Here is a 16,295-nt window from a genome sequence, read left to right as displayed (position 1 = left end):
TTAGGATGCACAATGAGGCTCGGCGTGTATCTGGTAAAGCCGGCGACATGTCATCCGCTACGGGCTGAAATTTCCCAGCTAGTCATCTCGGCCGAACAATCTGGCGCATCTGCCGTTATCAGATTTCACTAACCCGTTCGTCAAGCTCAAGCACGGAGGAAAGAGTCCTCGAAATTGCGAGTACGCTCGAGTCCGCGGCCCTTGAGTATGTAAGAGCACGTTTGAAGGGCGCCGCCCCTCGAAGAATTGCATTGTCAAACCAGCCCAAACCCTGTGCTCCGGGGAGGGGCATCGTGAGACCGACGAGTGACGCAAATGAGAGACGACCAAAGTACAACACCACCCACCAGCGCATGTGAGCAGCAGCCTCGCACTCACCAACACCCAAATTGGTCGTCGAAATGCCAGTTGGAATGGAATAAACGACTGATTGACGAGCTGTACTTGGTGTCTTGTGGGGAGCGGGCGCGGGGCGGGCTTGTTGGTCTGACCTGTTTGCTGCGTGATGGATGGTGAGTGGGTGAGCAAGGCGTGTGTGTGTGTGTCGTAGGAATTTCGTCCGGTGCCGGGAAATTTTTTGCATCGGCAAAAGAAAGTGTGCCCCTCTATTTCGCAAAATTCCCTGCCTCTACTACGCCCGATATCTTCTTCGCGAGCTGAGAAGCTATTCTTGGAGTCTGGACGCTGGAATAGGGGCATTCCATCACTGGACACCGCTTATAAGCCGGAGCTGCCATGATTGTCAGGGCCAAGAGCGGGTAACCAATTTGTCGGGAACCGTGCTCCCTAGCGACAGCAGCACAAAGCATGATTGATGGAGCGTGCTCCGTCGAGACGGAATAGATTTGGGCCACTCTATACGTGCGACGCTGGGCATGGAGGACGACCGTTTAGGAAAAAGCCACCAACCGCGAGCCCGGATATACCCTGTTGTTTGGTGCTAGCGGACTAGTGCCATGGCAGTCGCTGGCTAATCGCAGTGCTTCTCCGCAGTCTTTGGAATTCGTGCTGTTGGTTCACAGATGTTGCCATATGGAACTTTTTAGCTGGCTTCTGCCAACGCTTCCAAGATGAGATCACGCTGGCGCCTTAGTTTATCTAGACTACTGTGTACTACTGTGGTGTGCTGTAGATCTTTGTTGCTGTTGGCAGCTGCGCTGTAGAAAGGCGGTCACGGAGACGTCGCGGGCGGCGCTGCGCTTGGCTGGTGCCCGCGTTTAGCTCTTGCCGCCACTCCCCGCTGTGCACTGCTTGCTGGCTCCATGCACTAGGTAGACACGGTACTTGCTGCTGCCACTGCTTGCAGTGCCAATGGCGCTGTACTGACAAGGTTCATTCTACTTGCTGCTGCAGCTGCTGCGCTGCCCATCCCGCCAAGACAGGTGTCCATGCGCCCTTTCCCTCTGGAGCTAAAAGAAACGCAACCCAAAGTCATGCCCTTCAAACCACTTACATCATCTGGCAGAAAGCCACACAGAGCTAGGCCTAGGGCTGGCATGTCGATGGCCGCGACAGCGATCAACAGGAGAGCGTCGATACCGTTAAGATAGCCGGCTTGCTGATCAGCCAATCCATGCGCGCATCTTCTGCGGTCGACTTTTATCCGTGACCGTGGCCGCCGATCGCTCACTGTGTGATGCGCCGCGAGGTGCACGTGTGAGCAGATTCGGCAGTGTCTGGACGACTCGTGCAGCTGCTGCCCGTACCAGTGCAGACCTCGCGACTCCGCCAAGCAGGCAGCCCGTGAAGATGAAGCGACTAAGAAAAAAAAAGAGAAGAAAAGAAAACAATGCCGATTGCTCGCACCAATGTTTTAGTTGCGGCAATCGCTGGATGCCGAGTGGAACTGCTTGAGATGCAGTAAAATGAAGGACCGTCGCGGCGCTGGAGACGGTATCAGAACGGAGCCAAAAGTGTGGCACAACCGCCGGCCAGGAGGTGTCATTGGACGAGCCGCAAACGCTCAGCACAGCGACGACGGTCGGCAACGGCGCATCAGATCAGCCGGGCGACATCATCTGATCTGAGACCGCATCGGCCGGTGGCGAGATGCTCATCCTTCCAAGATAGCCGCGACCTGTGAAACCCCGTGGAACAGGCCACCGCGTGTTTCTGAACTTACTCGCGGGTGTGTAAGTGCGCTGCGCATGTCACCGCGCCGACTGAGGGGCCGTGGAGGAAACGGAGCGCCTCCGTTAAGCATACACATACAGTACAGCAAGCCTTCCAGGAGGTACGTACCGCCACAGGCACAAGTGCCAACATGCCGCATGTGGACCACGATGCACCCCTCTCCCCCACTGCGCCACCAGGTACCATCTGCTGCTGTTCTGCTGGAACCAGTACCTTTCGACGCTCGCTCGCTTCGATGTTCTGCCCAGAGTCACCCTTGTTGTTGTTGCTTGGCGAAAGCTCGGCATCAAGGGCAGCCTCTGTATGTCCAGGCACCTTGTATAGCAGTATGCGAGCATCTCTAGCATCTCTAGTATCTCTGCATTTCCTGTTTACTGACCTGTGTTGATTGCCTGATGTCAGCCGGTGTGCAAAGGTGCTTGTACTCGCCTGGTATTGCAGGCGTGCGTCGAACAGGACAGGGAACCGGGGTTTTGCAGCAAGCTCGCCAGATTGCCTATTGATGCACATCTGTCCGTCTTGCCACCAACAGAATTTGCTCTTCTGGAAACATGCTGTGGTGCTGCGTCCAAGCATTGGCTGCTCATTTCCCCCTAGTCTCTGAATTCATGCGAAAGCCACGCGAGACACCGAGCCTCGAAACAGGTTGTGGAATGACTGTTTAGGAACGCTAATGTTTGCTGTTGCTGCTGCTAACAATGCTAGCCGTCTTTTTTTCGCTTTTTCTTTCTCTTATTTTTTCCTCTTATTATTCTTAATTAAGAAAAATTTTTGCCCCTTGTCTCTTCCTCTCGGCCGCAGGTTTCGTATGATGCTAAGAACCCAATTGTGCGTGCTAGGCGCTAGACATCTATTGCCTAGGCTCTCTTTCGCAGTATCACTGGCATCTCGGAGAAAATCGTGCGCCCTCTTCACATTCACATGGAGGCTGTGGCGGGCCAGGGGACTCTTGGTGCTAGTTCAGCCAAAGTACCCCCTACAGACTGAGTCTCAGAAAACGTTGGTACGGCTTTATGATTGGCCAGTTGACTCCAGGGAGCGCGGGCGATTAGTATTCCAATGTGCGACGAGGTGTACCGTTGATCAAGTAAAGCCCAAAATTAAGCTCCCTGAGCTGCACATGTATGTGCTCGCGCTGCTCTCCACCGGGCGACTGTCTTGCTTCAACTCTCACCGTCCCTCATCAGCTGCCCGGTGCTAGCAATGGAAATCGTGGCATCGTGACCGGATTGGGCCAACAGGTGGCGGCTCCGGCGTGTCGATCACCGACGGCTCCACCAAACAAAGCGCGTATCGGCCCTTGCCCTCCAAGACATGCAGCTAACTCGACTTCTGCCCAAAACTTGGTGTGTCGCTAGCACCACCCGTCCTGTCAGCTCTCAGTGGCCTCGCTGCCAAACCCAATTGTCCACGGAAGAAGCTGTGTGCCGTGCCAGTTCAAACGGTAGGGGTCAGACGGAGCCTGCGAAAACAGTGGTCGACTCCCGGAAGAGGGCCCCAATCGGACATCATCGACTCTGCAAAAACAGATGGCGGTTTCAAAAGCGGCACTCACATTTAATTCAGGATCAAGATGCCTCCGAATAGTCGCTGCCTACTACTCCACGCTTGTTGCGGCTCCTTCGGATTGCCGTTCTTCCTCGGTGTCGATTTTGACAATAATCAATGCAGATACGTCCTACGGAGTACTCCGTAGGATTGCGGACCGCATCAGCTTCTCTGACCCCATTGGTGCCCAGTCCAGCATCGGTAGTAACATTCTTGTTGATTACCCTACAAGGAGCGTTGCAACCATATCATTCCCAGTGCTGCTAGAGAGCACATGAGTGGGCCGGCTCAAAGCTGCAGTCGCATCGTGAACTTGCTTCAGTCGGGGTATTAGAAGATTAGTCGACGCCGTTTTCCCTTTTCTGGCATGCTGGCAGCACGGGATGGCAGGCAGTGATCTCATTGCCTAGGCAGACGAATGCTACGCTCCGCTCGGCATCACGATAATGGAAAAAGCCTCGTCCTTCCCCAGGCCCAAGATTATTGTGCTACTGCCAAGGGCGAACCTTATCATCAAGACTATTGAACTGCATGTAAAGCGTGCTCCGAAGAACCGCCATCATCCGCCCAGGCCGAGGCGCCAGGAACGCACGAGCTTTTAGCATTGCAAAGCGGAGCGGCCATGGCAGGTATCCATTCGCTTTACCCGCATCGTACCTGTGTACGATGGCGTTATCGCTTGGTGGGGCATGTGAAAGGAAAAGAGAAGCCAAGGTCGATAGCAAAGGAGAGAAGAAAAATTTTTCTTCTATAATCCATCCAGCTAGTAAAGTGACAGGTGATAAGGGCCGCAGCGACAGGTCCAGCTCGTGTGTACGATAACGCAACAGCAGTTGTCAGGGGAGTAGCCCACCTTTGGTTTGTTAACGCATGTGCTATGTGCCACCTGGCGCGCATAACATTAGTAGTGCTAGCAAGATTTTACTTGTTCCAGTAAAAGGCGGTGCGGTTTTCACGGGACAACTCGCTAGAAAAGATGAGTGCTGCGTAGAAATCCAGCCTACTTGAGGTCGTCCAAGTCTAAATCTCAGCATGCTCCAAAAGTTCCCTTTTGGCGAGAGTAAAAAATAGGTGGCGTTAGATGCGATCCTGCCTTTGGGCGAATGGCGCTTGATGCCGAGAGATCTTCCCGCATTATAACAAGTTGATCATCTCAGGTGATCTTTCTGCCTGACCTCCCACATTCCGGGGCTTTTTGCTTCTTACTTAATCAAATCGATTGGCTCAAGGGAGCCGGTGCCTGAGGTGCTGGCTCTTTCCCGGAGGCTTATGTAAGTCTAGCCTTCTCGAGACGAGGTCGTCTTCATCAGCTACCTGCAACTACACACCGCTTGATCTGGAGAAAGCTGTCAAGCTGCAATAGAATAAAATGTGGAATTCGGATCGCTCATCTAACTCTTGGCGACCTAGATTCGAGCCAAATGCCGGAGGTGTCCCTGAATAGGGATAGTATCACGATCTGTGCGGGCATCATATGGGCTCTTAGCTCTGTTTTGAATCAGCGGGTGAGAAGGCGGCCAATTGACGACGACACCATCACCGATTAACCGGCTAGACTTCCTCCCGATAGCCCGCGCAGCAGAGTAAACAGCGAGGCGAGATGCGGCCTCCGCGGCCATCTTACATCTGCTACCCTATCTGTGATTAGAAGGGAGAGAGTCAGAGCGATGCGAAATGGTAATTTACAGTTCGTGCCGGTACCTAATAATTCACATGGCCAGCATTCCCTGCAGACTCGAAAAGGGAATTCCCACATCTGACCGTGGAGTCCTGCGAGAGCCTAGGATTGATGCGCCAGCGAAGCAGACAAATCCCGCCACCCGCCACGCCCAACCCCAGATCTACCAGCATACAGGTACGAGTAGTACGAGGTATCCCGAGCTACTGCGCACGGCATTTGGCTGCCAGGCTGCCATAGCTACTGTACATGCGTACTCGTATGCCATTCGCGATGGGTCTATCTAGCTATGTACAAGCAAAGAGCCAGGACGTGGGACTATCGTTACTCCCCGATTGGCTGAGGCGAGAGAGCCGACCAGGAGTACAACGTTGCAGCAATGCCTCGATATCTCTTGTGCCTGCTGCCCCATATCCACCCTCCCTCACTCAGGACGGCGACGAACTCATCCAGCAATTATAGTAGCTTCATCTTTAGCTCTACAGAGCTCTCGCGCCTCAAGCGGACGCTAATTGCCCAGCATTGTGGCTTCGAGTCAAAATGTCTCATCCAGGCTTTGCCTTTGACACGTCCGAAGGCACCGAAGGATTAGCAGGGAGGCGGCTTATCAACCGAAGTACAAGTCGCTCCCTGTGTCGCGAAAAACCTTTTTTTTATGTGTGTATTTAAACGCGTACAAGTGCCCCCATATGGCTCGTACCTTTCCCTAGCCGCCCTATTAGAGCCTTTTTGGAAGAATTTCCTGTACGGAGGACTGACTGATTCGTCCTAGTACAGACAACGGGGCCTTGAAAACTGGACCTCGTTTTCCGGGGTTGATATCCAGCCTTGTGATTGGTGTTTGATTCTACTCCCCAGGGACTCAACCCGCGGCTTGGCAAGCTCGCGGCCAGGGCGTGCGCGGAACAAAAGAGCTAAAAGAATCACTCCGATGATGAGCCGGGAAATAGCGGGGAACGGCCATATTGCAGGCGGACGTTGGCGAAATGGACCGTCTCGAGGTTCCCCAGACTGACAAGACATTTCCTGCTGTCGGCTGACATGCTTCCCCGCAAAGACGGGTCGCTGGTCAACTGGCGTGCCATCAAGTTCTGCTTGATCCCTATGCTGGTTTTCGAGACGTAATTGCAGAGCTTTGTCGCGTGGCGCACGCTGCCGAATTCGGCATTCTCCTTTGTGAGAGGCGCGTGCTAAGAAATGATTACTGCAGGCACATGCCAATCCAGCGCTTACCTACAGGTAGTTGTCAATTCGAATCCCATGAGCTTTTATGGGATCAGCGGTATTCAACGGAGCAAAATAAGAAGCTTATTTACCGAATATACGATTTCTCATCATTAGGCCATATGCCTTGAGCTGTCTCTGAGCCAAGCGGGCAGTTACGCTATTTTGTCAATGGGAGTCGTCCCACATGCAGAGACATGGTAATGGGCCGTCCGTCCCAAGAGCAATTTGCGGCCCGATGAATCTCGCAGCCGCTTCTTGCTGAACCAACGTCGTGAACTGGTCAACACGTGGAATCCCCATGGGGTTTGATTTCAATGTGTCACAAACTCACTGCCAATTCGTCTCGGCTCCTACGTGGCGGTAGAGCTAGTACCGAGTGGTCATTCGAATGCAACGCAGGTATCTTGCCACAAAAGTTCCCAGTCTCAACTGGAAGATGGCCAAAGCTCTACCTTATGCGACATACTATGAAATACTATTTACACGGCGCCGCTTGCCCAAGCCTTCGAGTGGGCTGCCAAGACGAATTAGGTTCCAGTGCAGCAGACTTGATCGCATATCAGGGTCTGCATACATGTACATGCGCTGAAGAATTTCGGTGACGAGCCTGATGCAATGATGCATCACTCGCTGTACCTTTTCTACTTGCATCTCCACTATTAGGCTCTCGCGAAAAGATCAAAAATTCTCAGCAAAGTGAGTGGTTATGGACTGTGTGATGCCGTCCAATTCTATATGCATGAAAGTCTGCAAGCGAACAAGTCACCCCCCCAAGTCCTGCCTCGCCCTTGTCCACGCGCCATCTAGCGAACATGACATGCCACCTGTTGATCGCCGCCGACCAGGACTATCGCCGTTGATAACCTCAGCCACGCGGAGTTGGACAGGAAAACGGGCGCATGGGTGGCATCTGGCTATAACTGCAGCAGTGACCGCCCTTCTCTGCCACCACAATTTGGCCCTGGCATATTATGCAGGTGCAGCATCCTCCATTCTTAGCCATATATAGTTACTCCATGTGTACTGCACCACTATTTGATCTGCCCGCATGTTTAGACGCAGGACCGGATGGCTCAGATTCGTCGGCTGGCACTTTACCAAGACCTTAGCTGGCCTTGGTTTCGATTTTAGCAGACGTCAAAAATTCAGCAGTCATTTGGCTAAGCAGTTGAGCACAAAGTTGTGCCGAGAGTAACCATATGCAGCCAAGCACGCAATCGGCATGTTTCTACACAGGCCCCCAAGGCGGTCTCTTCTAGAGGAAATGGATCCTCACGAGGTATCACAAAAGACAGTGATGGTGTCGGGGCATTATACAGTAGAGCGTCAAAAAAATGGAACATGCAAGTAGCAGAAATTTATAACTACTGGAGCCACCGGGCCCTGCTAGTGGTATGAGTCGGCGGCAATATTCCCACCGTGCCCCTACTCAAGACCTCAAACTCGAAAGGTGGATGAGTTTTGAACTACATCCACTTGCACACTGGTTTCCGAAATGAATGATTATGCATGGGAAGTGGGCATACAGCGTCGCATTTTTCGCTGTTTTCCCTCAGTTTACGGCTGCATTGGAACGATAGGCTAAAGACCCAGGCTGCAGAAATGGAGCCAGAGATACGGTCAGGTGCGTTTTAAACGGCCTTTACGGAGTACGCCGTGCATGCTCCTCCAGCTTCCCCACATGAAAGCCTCTGCATGCTTTGGCCAGGTTGTTTATTTGCGGGTTTATTTTTATTTTATCCTCTCTTTTCTATCAATTTTGCTTCTCAAATTCGGAGTTCTGACAATGCCGCAGTGCAACTAGCAACTTTACGAGCAATCCAATCATGCCACTTTTTCATCGTGTAGATGGAACTAAGCAAGATAAGGTGGCATAGATTGCATGATACGTTTGATCTTCTCTTTTTGACTGCGTTTATATGAAGACAATAGATGATGTCCCATCCCTCCTCATATCACATCTAGCTGTTCTCATCTACTAATAGAGCGGAGCTACTAACATGTCGATAGCTCGCGGCATGTCTCAGCCTAGAGGATAATCAACAATGGGTGACGGCATACTAGTACTATTCACATAGCGTGTCTCCCCGGTATTTGGCAGACTACTACGACTACTTCGTACAAGTATGTATGTAGCGACAGCCGCTGATGGCTTGCGTCTGCACCCCGGACCTTGGCTGTCGAGGTAACATTTCCTTTTATGCGACATGGAACGCTACATTCGAGCTGTCGACTGGGGTGGCACTGCAGCCGTAAAATACCCCTTGAGGAAGGTATGAAGCCCGTTCCATGTCAAAGTGGTAACATATCCTACCCACGTCGACTCGAATTGAGGCAGTCAATTTACATTTCCTTGACTGACGTACTCAATTTAACAGAGTAGCATGTAAGGAAAATGTTCTGCAGCTTTCAAAGTGTGGCTAGTTATTCCCACCATCCTGGCACTGGAGCCCTCCTCTGTCGTGGTACCCTCTGGATAGAGCCACTGGCCTTTGCCTGATAGGGCCCTTGCATGAAGTTCTGCAAGGTAGGCATGCGGATGTGGGATTCACAGCCGCAGTTCCCGAAGCCCTTTGGAGGGTGGTAATAGGGCCAGATACTGCTCCTCCTCCTTCATGTCTATCGCTTACACGATCCAGTCGCACCGCACCTTCATCTTCGGCAAGGCATGTCTTTCGATCTTGCCACTGAGCTAGCCACTGAGACACAATACCGCTCGTAAACTTCCCCAGGAACCGAGGCACCCTTTGTTTAAACCAGTGGCTCGGACGACTCCCGACTCCTCAGCATTGTCCATTCGCGGTGTGCTCATGCGTTGCACTGAATGTGGGGATACCTGGTTTGCCTTACCCTGCGATCGCTTGACGGCTCAATTGCTGATCGCTGTTTTCTTATCTCCACCTTTATTCCCTAGAATTTAGCTGGGAGAGATTTTTCAGACCGGATACAAAGCTACAAGTTGAGTATGAAGAAAACAGAACTGAGCTGCAAAGAGCAGAGAATAGGGAGTCATCGCGATAGGGGCAGAGCTCTAAAGCGGCTGCCTGAAGCCAAACAGCTTGGCGGCGGGTCTTGAGTAGTGAGCGATAGGGCCCCGTGCTGTCTCTTTTCGTCCTCTTTTGCGCTGCCTGCTGAGCCGTTGATTCCTCAAAGAGTCCGGGGCCCGGAGTTGACCTTGCCCCAGCGGTAAATAGGTAACGATCGTCGATAGGCGCCCCTCTCTCTCTTCCCCTCCAAAGAAGAGCTATGACAACAAGGGAAATAGGGTTCTGGTCTTGCCAAAGGGTCCTTTTACCATTGCCTTATCACAGCTGGACGTCGGCGCGTTGCCACAAATAGCATGGGTGCAGCTCTGCGCATGCACCGAACACTACTTTCGTGCTTTGGAGGGAAAAACGAACTTTTGCCGCTGCTCCACCCTCCCTCGTCCCTCCCATAGAGATTGGGGAGGGGGCATGGCGGCGGCTAGGCAGGATTGCAGTAGCCCGGCCGGGCGAACACATGTATGAGAGCGAATTTGGAGGCGAGCGCGGGGTTTCGCTGTTATTTTTTGGTCTCTGGCGAAAGCGCTAAGAGAGGCTGCCGAGAAAACAACTTGGGCTGAGACCAATGTCCTTTTGCGGCCTTCGCCATTCTTTTTGTTTACTTGGTCTCCCTTGGTGGTGAGATATTTTTTTCCCTTTATCTCTCCACTTTCTACCTTCTCACCTTTCGGCTTATCTACCGCCTTGATGACGAGGTTACTACGTGTGAGTGTTTGTTTATTTTGCATGCTACTTCAAGCCACAATTAGAACAATGAGTGGATATTGTTCAGATGGAGAAGAAACTGTCTTGGAGCAAATTGGGAGAAGAAAAGAGGCTTAATGCCGAGCTAAGTGTCACAGGGTGCCTTTTTTGTTGTAAAAGAGGAGATGGAAACACAAAACAGGTGAGTGGATTTCAGCGTATCGGTGCTGTTTCGATGCTGCTGCTACGGTATCATCCCATCTTCTTCTTTTCCAAATACGAAGACGCAATATGTAGTTCGTACCCACGCAAACACGACGCTAGGATCGTGATAAGGGAGATTGCGCATTTGTCTTTTCGACTTAAGGTTGTTTTCTTCCGTCATTTCTATCAACGAGTAAATCCCGCTATACATGCCTGCTATCTTTTATCTATCTCTCTCACCCTGTAATTGCCCATCATAGTTTATCATGGCTGAGGGTATGAAGTAGAATTGCAAAAGGTCCTTAAGCGAGACATGCCGCTTTTGTTCTTTTCCTTTTGTTTCCATGCAGAGCAGAGAGGCTAGACTAGGATGGATGCTAGGACAATTGATTGAAGGGTCTAGAACAGTACACATATATTAGTAGGAGAAAAAAAAAATGAAAATAAGAAAAAATGAAAAAATAAAAAGAAAAGAAAGTAGGCGTGGGAGGAGATGTACGACAGGGTAGCAAAAGCGGCTTTTTTTTTTGTCAACCACTCATGATATGATTCGATTGATAATTTTCCCGGCGAGCGGCTAATCTGCATCGTGGGGCCTGATCCTGATCCTTCTGCTGTGCGAAGGAGTCGATGCGTCTTCTAGAACATGAAGGTGAAGAAGATGAAGGTGAGGAGGGAAATGTTGGAAGTATGTTCCCATAGGTAGCCACACTTTGACGTTCTCTTCGAGGGTTGCCCGAAAATCAACAACGTGGGAGTGATGTATTCAGAGTGATGTATTCAGAGTGATATAATTCCAAATATTTTCCCATGTGCCATTAAAAGACCACAGCTATATTTCGACAAGTCGGGCGAGAATTACTCCTTTCGTTACCGAATATACCACTGCATTGATACTCTAAATAGCACATGGTGTTAACAACCAAACAGGAACACCCGCTTTATCTAGCTAAAGACATCTCATCGCAACGATTCGCCATTGGTTGACTAGGTTGTAAGCATATTCTGTCACATTTTTCGATAAAGACTTGGACTGTTTTCTCCGAATGGATGCATAGTTGGGCGGTTAATCTGCAGAGTGCAAGTAGGCAGCATTACGACACAAGTGCATTCAACCATGTTAGCAATGTCTGCCTCTTCAGCTTGTCCCAAGGTCACGGTAGTGGGCTGCATTGTACGATATGAAAGTTGAAATAATAAAATATTAACTGCGGTACGGGGGATATCAACTAGGGTTAAGCGTCATTCCCATCCGTCTATGTAGAGGAACCTCAGGTTCAAGAAAAATTATCCACATCTCGGGACTGGTAAATAAAATAGCATTATGGGTCAAATGGTGTACACAAGCGGAGCCTTCGGATGTGCTCTGCTTTCAATACACTTGAGCACATGAATGGTCTCCTTCATCTCAGGGTGCCTGGAGGCTCTTCTCTTTCCTTTGAACTAACATAACCAACTTGTACAACGCTCATCTCATATATCACATTATATTTACAACAAAAGAGCAGCAATGGCGCCGGCGATCAGGGCAACCATGGCAGGGGCGCGGAATCCAGCGGCTCCATTCAGAACGGGAGGCTGGCCGGATTGGGCAGGCTGAGAAGGAGCAGCGCCGCTAGGGGCGACGACGGTTGTCAAGCCACCGGTAGGAAGGGGACCAGAGCCCGGGGTGATGACTGGAGAACCGGCAGCCGGAGTAGAAACAGCGTGCTGAGGCGGCGGCGGTGGGTAGTAGGCGGACTGAGCTGGGCTGGTGACGACAGGGGCAGTGGCTGACGAAGCTGCGTTGGTCAAGACGGGAGTCGAAGCAATGCCGGAGGGAGTGGGGACCGCAGCAGCAGCACAGGTGGCGCATGAGGGGATCGCAACGGGAGCCGTCTGGGTGACGATGGGGGTGACAACAATGACGTTGGGCGTCGTCTGAGGGTTGGAGCATGAGTCCTTGCCCTGGGAACAGGTGTAAGTGTTGGGCAGCGTGAAGGTAGCAGTGATCTCGGGAGCCGGTGGCACGCTGGGGAAAGCAGTAGGACTGGAGTCCTCAACCGGGCACCAAGTTGTGTAGGCAGTAACAACCTCGGTCGTGACGTGGCCAACAGGGCAGTTGGTGACGCTGGGTGGGCAAGAGGTGATGGTATACACGTTCGTCGTGGTGAAAGTCGAGGTGTAAGTCGGAGCGGCAGTGGTAGCATATGCGGGCGCGGTGGTGGTGTCCTGTTGGGTGGCGGCAGCCGAGCTGATCTCAGAGATAACGGTGGTGCTGCCATGTGGGACGCTGTAGGTAACAGTGCCATTGGCAAACCGGTGAGAGGAGGTCGTGGCCTTGTATCCGGTGGTGGCCGGTGCAGTGGTGGTGATGGCTTCGGACGTGGTAGTGGCTGCAGATGTGGAGGCGCGCACAGAGGTGCTGGTAGCGGCGGAAGTGGTGGTTGACACAGCAGAGGTGGTTGTTTGGCCAGCAGCAGCACAATCACCCTTAAGACCAGATGGGACAGAGTCAGCGCCCTTGCCGATAGGGATCAGGTTGGTACCGCAGTCCTCGTTTTTGGCGACGTGAATGTTTTGGTTGTCCCAGTCAAAGACCACATAAGCAGCTCTCAAAAAGGTGTCACCGAGAACGGGGAAGTTGTCGTCCTGAGAAACACCAAGCTTGCAGATGCCCAGGTCAGGCTGCTGCCAGATGAAATCCTTGTAGTCAACGCTGACAACGGCATCGCCAAACTTGAAGTTGACTGATCCAGGGGTGTCGATGATATCGCAGGGCACCAAGTAGTCGCCAGAGCTAGCCTCGATGTGAGCCGAAGGGAAAGCTGCGAGGATCTTTGTAAAGAGGGAGCCAGGAAGGGTGCTGACAGTGTAGCCGCTGTCGATGAGCACTGGCTGGCCGTTGGGCTGGTTGAAGACTTCAACGTCTTTTCCATCCTCGGTGGTAATGGTCATACCATCCATGTAGATCCAGTAACGAGTATAACCATCCGGAGACGAGGCGGCGGGAATGATGGGTCGCTTCACCAGGGGACCGGAAAACTTCTTGGTGTCGATACCACCATAGATGACGGAGCCTCGGTCGCTGCCAAGGCCTCGGATATCAAGACTGAAAGCTCTGCTGTTGATGAAGCCCTGCTTAGCCAAGTTGTCGATGACCAGAGGGTAAGAATTAGTCCAGCCGCTCAAGCTAGGACCAGCACCGAGGATACCAATAGAGGCAAATTCACTGTCAGTCCCAACACCGAAGACCTGCTGGTTGATTCTGGATGCTGTATTGCTAGTTAGCAAATATTGATTTTTCCTGAGTACTAATCGTTCCCATCAAAAGCTCTTCTCCTAGTAGTCTTGCTCGAAGTAGGCGCATATGATGGATTAAACAGGCCGCCTTTGACTCTTTCTCTCATATGATAATTCTTTCCAAACATGGCAAAAGAAAAATGGGAATCAGTGCATAAACTCACCGCCAAGCTGGACATAGTCGTAGCCGTAGACGAAATCAACATAGCCAGTGCCGTACTTGATACCTCCTTTGGTCTTGGTGTCGACAAAAGTCTTGGATTCGTTGTATCGGCCAAAGCTCTGGCAAAAGGTTGGGTCGGTAGCCTTGCTGCACTCGGGGTTGACCCATAGCTCGGAAGAGCCTGTATCGAAATTGACGCTCACTGCCTGCGGTGGGGTGCCGATTTCGAGTTCAATGCTGTAAAAATAACCAGTCTCCTGAGACGTTAAATCGGCGATGGCCTGGCGCCTGTGCAGGTGCTTGGAACGGGCACCCTTGGCAGCAGTAATGGAATATCGCATAATGCCGCCCTCCTCGACGTTCTTGTTGTCGTCGAGGAATTCGAGGGCCTGAGCCGCAAGCGGCCATGCCGCGAGCGCATAAAGAGTGGAACGCATGCTGTGATAGTATGCAAAGCAATGCCGGCGTAAAGAATGACCGGCAAAGAAACTGTATTAGAAGCCAAAAAAGAATGAAAGACTGAAAACCAGTTGGTCAAGAAAGGGAGTGACGTGGGTGAGAAGAAGGGAGACCTCTGAAGTAGAGGGAGCTGGCTTAGGGAGCAGCATTATGTATAATTAAAGCAGTTCCCTGTCTGCGCTTGTGTGGATAACCTGGTTCACCTTGAAGAGCGAACAGCAGCCCAAGCTACCCATGGCCATCGCGTGGGTCCCCATGCACGGATGGCTGCTTCAGCGAGCAAAACGGCCACAGGGTTGCGCCAGTACGACGGCTCTGCTTGAGTCTGTTTGGCCAAGCCGCCGGCAGTGGGTAATGGGAGCACAGAGGAAATGAAGACGACCAGGGGAAGGCGGAGAGCTCCCGCCTTTCCACCTCCTCGTTGTGGCGATAGACTAAAGAGGCGCTTGAGCGTAGCACCAGACCGAGAGGCCTCAGCTTTTTTTGCAGCTCCAATCGGCCGAGTCTTTGCTGCAGAACACGGAGGGCTCGGTAGCAGTGGATTGGCCATCTTTCTACGCTAAAGCGCCAAGCCGTGGACCTGCATTGCATGCTTGGATCATGCGCGGTGTTGCTCGTATATGCTTCTGCTTCGTATGTAAAGAAGCGGTTCAACTCCTTTTCGTGCCATTCTCAGCATCTCATCTCTTGGCCAGACCTTCAGCTTCACCGTCATTTCTCCTTGGTAGATAGAAGCAGGTGATGGCAGGCTGACAGGCTTGCTGCTCTCAAGGCTACCGAAAGAAGAGGGGGAAAATATGCTTCTTAGGGCCTTGGCGACGATCCTGAAATCAAGGAAAGATGAATGGCCCAATTATGTTCCTCCGCTAATCCCCTCTCGCATCGGTCGATATACCCGTCGATCCTTCTTGTCATTGAGGCTGTGACCACTACGCCAATTGGCGGGATGCGCAGTTAAACTCCAAGCCCATCACCCGTTCTGGCAAAGACGAGCGCCTCGTGTGGAGGAAACGAGAGAAAGCAACGCTTCGGTAGCGTTGATTGAACACGATGGGTCAGGCTAAACAATTGGGATGTGAGGACTGGAGACAGGGATCCGATATAAAGGGGGTCTGAGCTGAACACTAACAGCCGTCCGTTAATATCGCAGGGTTTCGCGTAGGAGAGCAGACGAAACGAAACAGATGGGCCGCCAAGATAAATGCGGGTGCATCCGACAGCTGAGCGGCTCTCCTGGATATTGCCGTCTGAATACGATGATGATAATCAAGCAATGAGATGAAGATGATGAATCTGCGCTGATGGTTTCTCTGCCAATGGCCGTGTTGCGGCGACAACAATGATGAGGGCAAGATGAAGAGGGGATCCGCCATGTTTCGGTTCCTGCATTAGACCAACACGCTTATCGCTTAGTTTGGGTGCTTAGTGCCCCTTTTTAGTCCTTAGCACGACTGCGCGCTGCAGGGGTGCCTAACTCTTCTGTGGTACGAGCCTGTGATTGCTGTAGAGGCCCTGTAAAGGCGCTGATACGGCGCTGATAAGGTATGCGCTGATGGGCTTGCCGCCTTTGCTTTGTAAACCACCTACGTATATCAGTCACATCATAGATCTAATCGTAAGATTGACGTCTTCATTTTATCAAATGAGCTACCCTCAGTGAGCAAATTGGCTTTAGAACACCCTCAATTACTTGTCCCTGCGGCGTCAATGGATTCAGTACGCCAAACACTCCATAAATAGATATAGGGAGGCAGCCTGTTAATCGTAGAAGCAGAGCAAAATGTGGGGTATGGAGTTACAGTGCCAGGAGTAATTTACCGTTTTAAGGTTACATGATCTGGTACAACGCTTGGCCTAGGTGTAACAGCTAAGA

The 16,295-nt window shown here is 51.7% G+C and overlaps 2 protein-coding genes across 2 annotated transcripts; both read right to left on the bottom strand.

Annotated features, from left to right (window-relative positions):
- Window positions 1-983, bottom strand: GGI43DRAFT_21556 (uncharacterized protein). Its single transcript, XM_083200262.1, has one exon. The coding sequence runs from the start codon at window positions 697-699 to the stop codon at window positions 79-81; it is 621 nt and encodes a 206-aa protein (XP_083066311.1). The 5' UTR covers window positions 700-983; the 3' UTR covers window positions 1-78.
- Window positions 984-11,850: 10,867 nt separating this feature from the next.
- GGI43DRAFT_21417 (aspartic peptidase domain-containing protein) lies at window positions 11,851-14,525 on the bottom strand. Its single transcript, XM_083200252.1, has 2 exons — window positions 13,965-14,525; window positions 11,851-13,772 (listed from the first exon to the last, which is right to left on the bottom strand). The coding sequence occupies exons 1-2, from the start codon at window positions 14,398-14,400 to the stop codon at window positions 12,010-12,012; spliced, it is 2,199 nt and encodes a 732-aa protein (XP_083066310.1). The 5' UTR covers window positions 14,401-14,525; the 3' UTR covers window positions 11,851-12,009.
- Between the last annotated feature and the right edge of the window lie 1,770 nt (window positions 14,526-16,295).

Source organism: Trichoderma evansii, assembly GCF_050947405.1.
Source record: "Trichoderma evansii strain SZMC 28006 chromosome Unknown GGI43scaffold_1, whole genome shotgun sequence".
NCBI classification, from domain to species: domain Eukaryota; kingdom Fungi; phylum Ascomycota; class Sordariomycetes; order Hypocreales; family Hypocreaceae; genus Trichoderma; species Trichoderma evansii.
This window is presented reverse-complemented; position numbering and strand designations above follow the sequence as displayed.

Excerpts from the sequence above, each read along its gene's own strand:
- GGI43DRAFT_21556 (XM_083200262.1), bottom strand. The coding sequence starts at position 699 with ATGCCCCTATTCCAGCGTCCAGACTCCAAGAATAGCTTCTCAGCTCGC.
- GGI43DRAFT_21417 (XM_083200252.1), bottom strand. The coding sequence starts at position 14,400 with ATGCGTTCCACTCTTTATGCGCTCGCGGCATGGCCGCTTGCGGCTCAG. Across the intron at positions 13,773-13,964 it reads CGACTATGTCCAGCTTGGCG|CATCCAGAATCAACCAGCAG; the intron begins GTGAGTTTATGC and ends CTAGCAATACAG.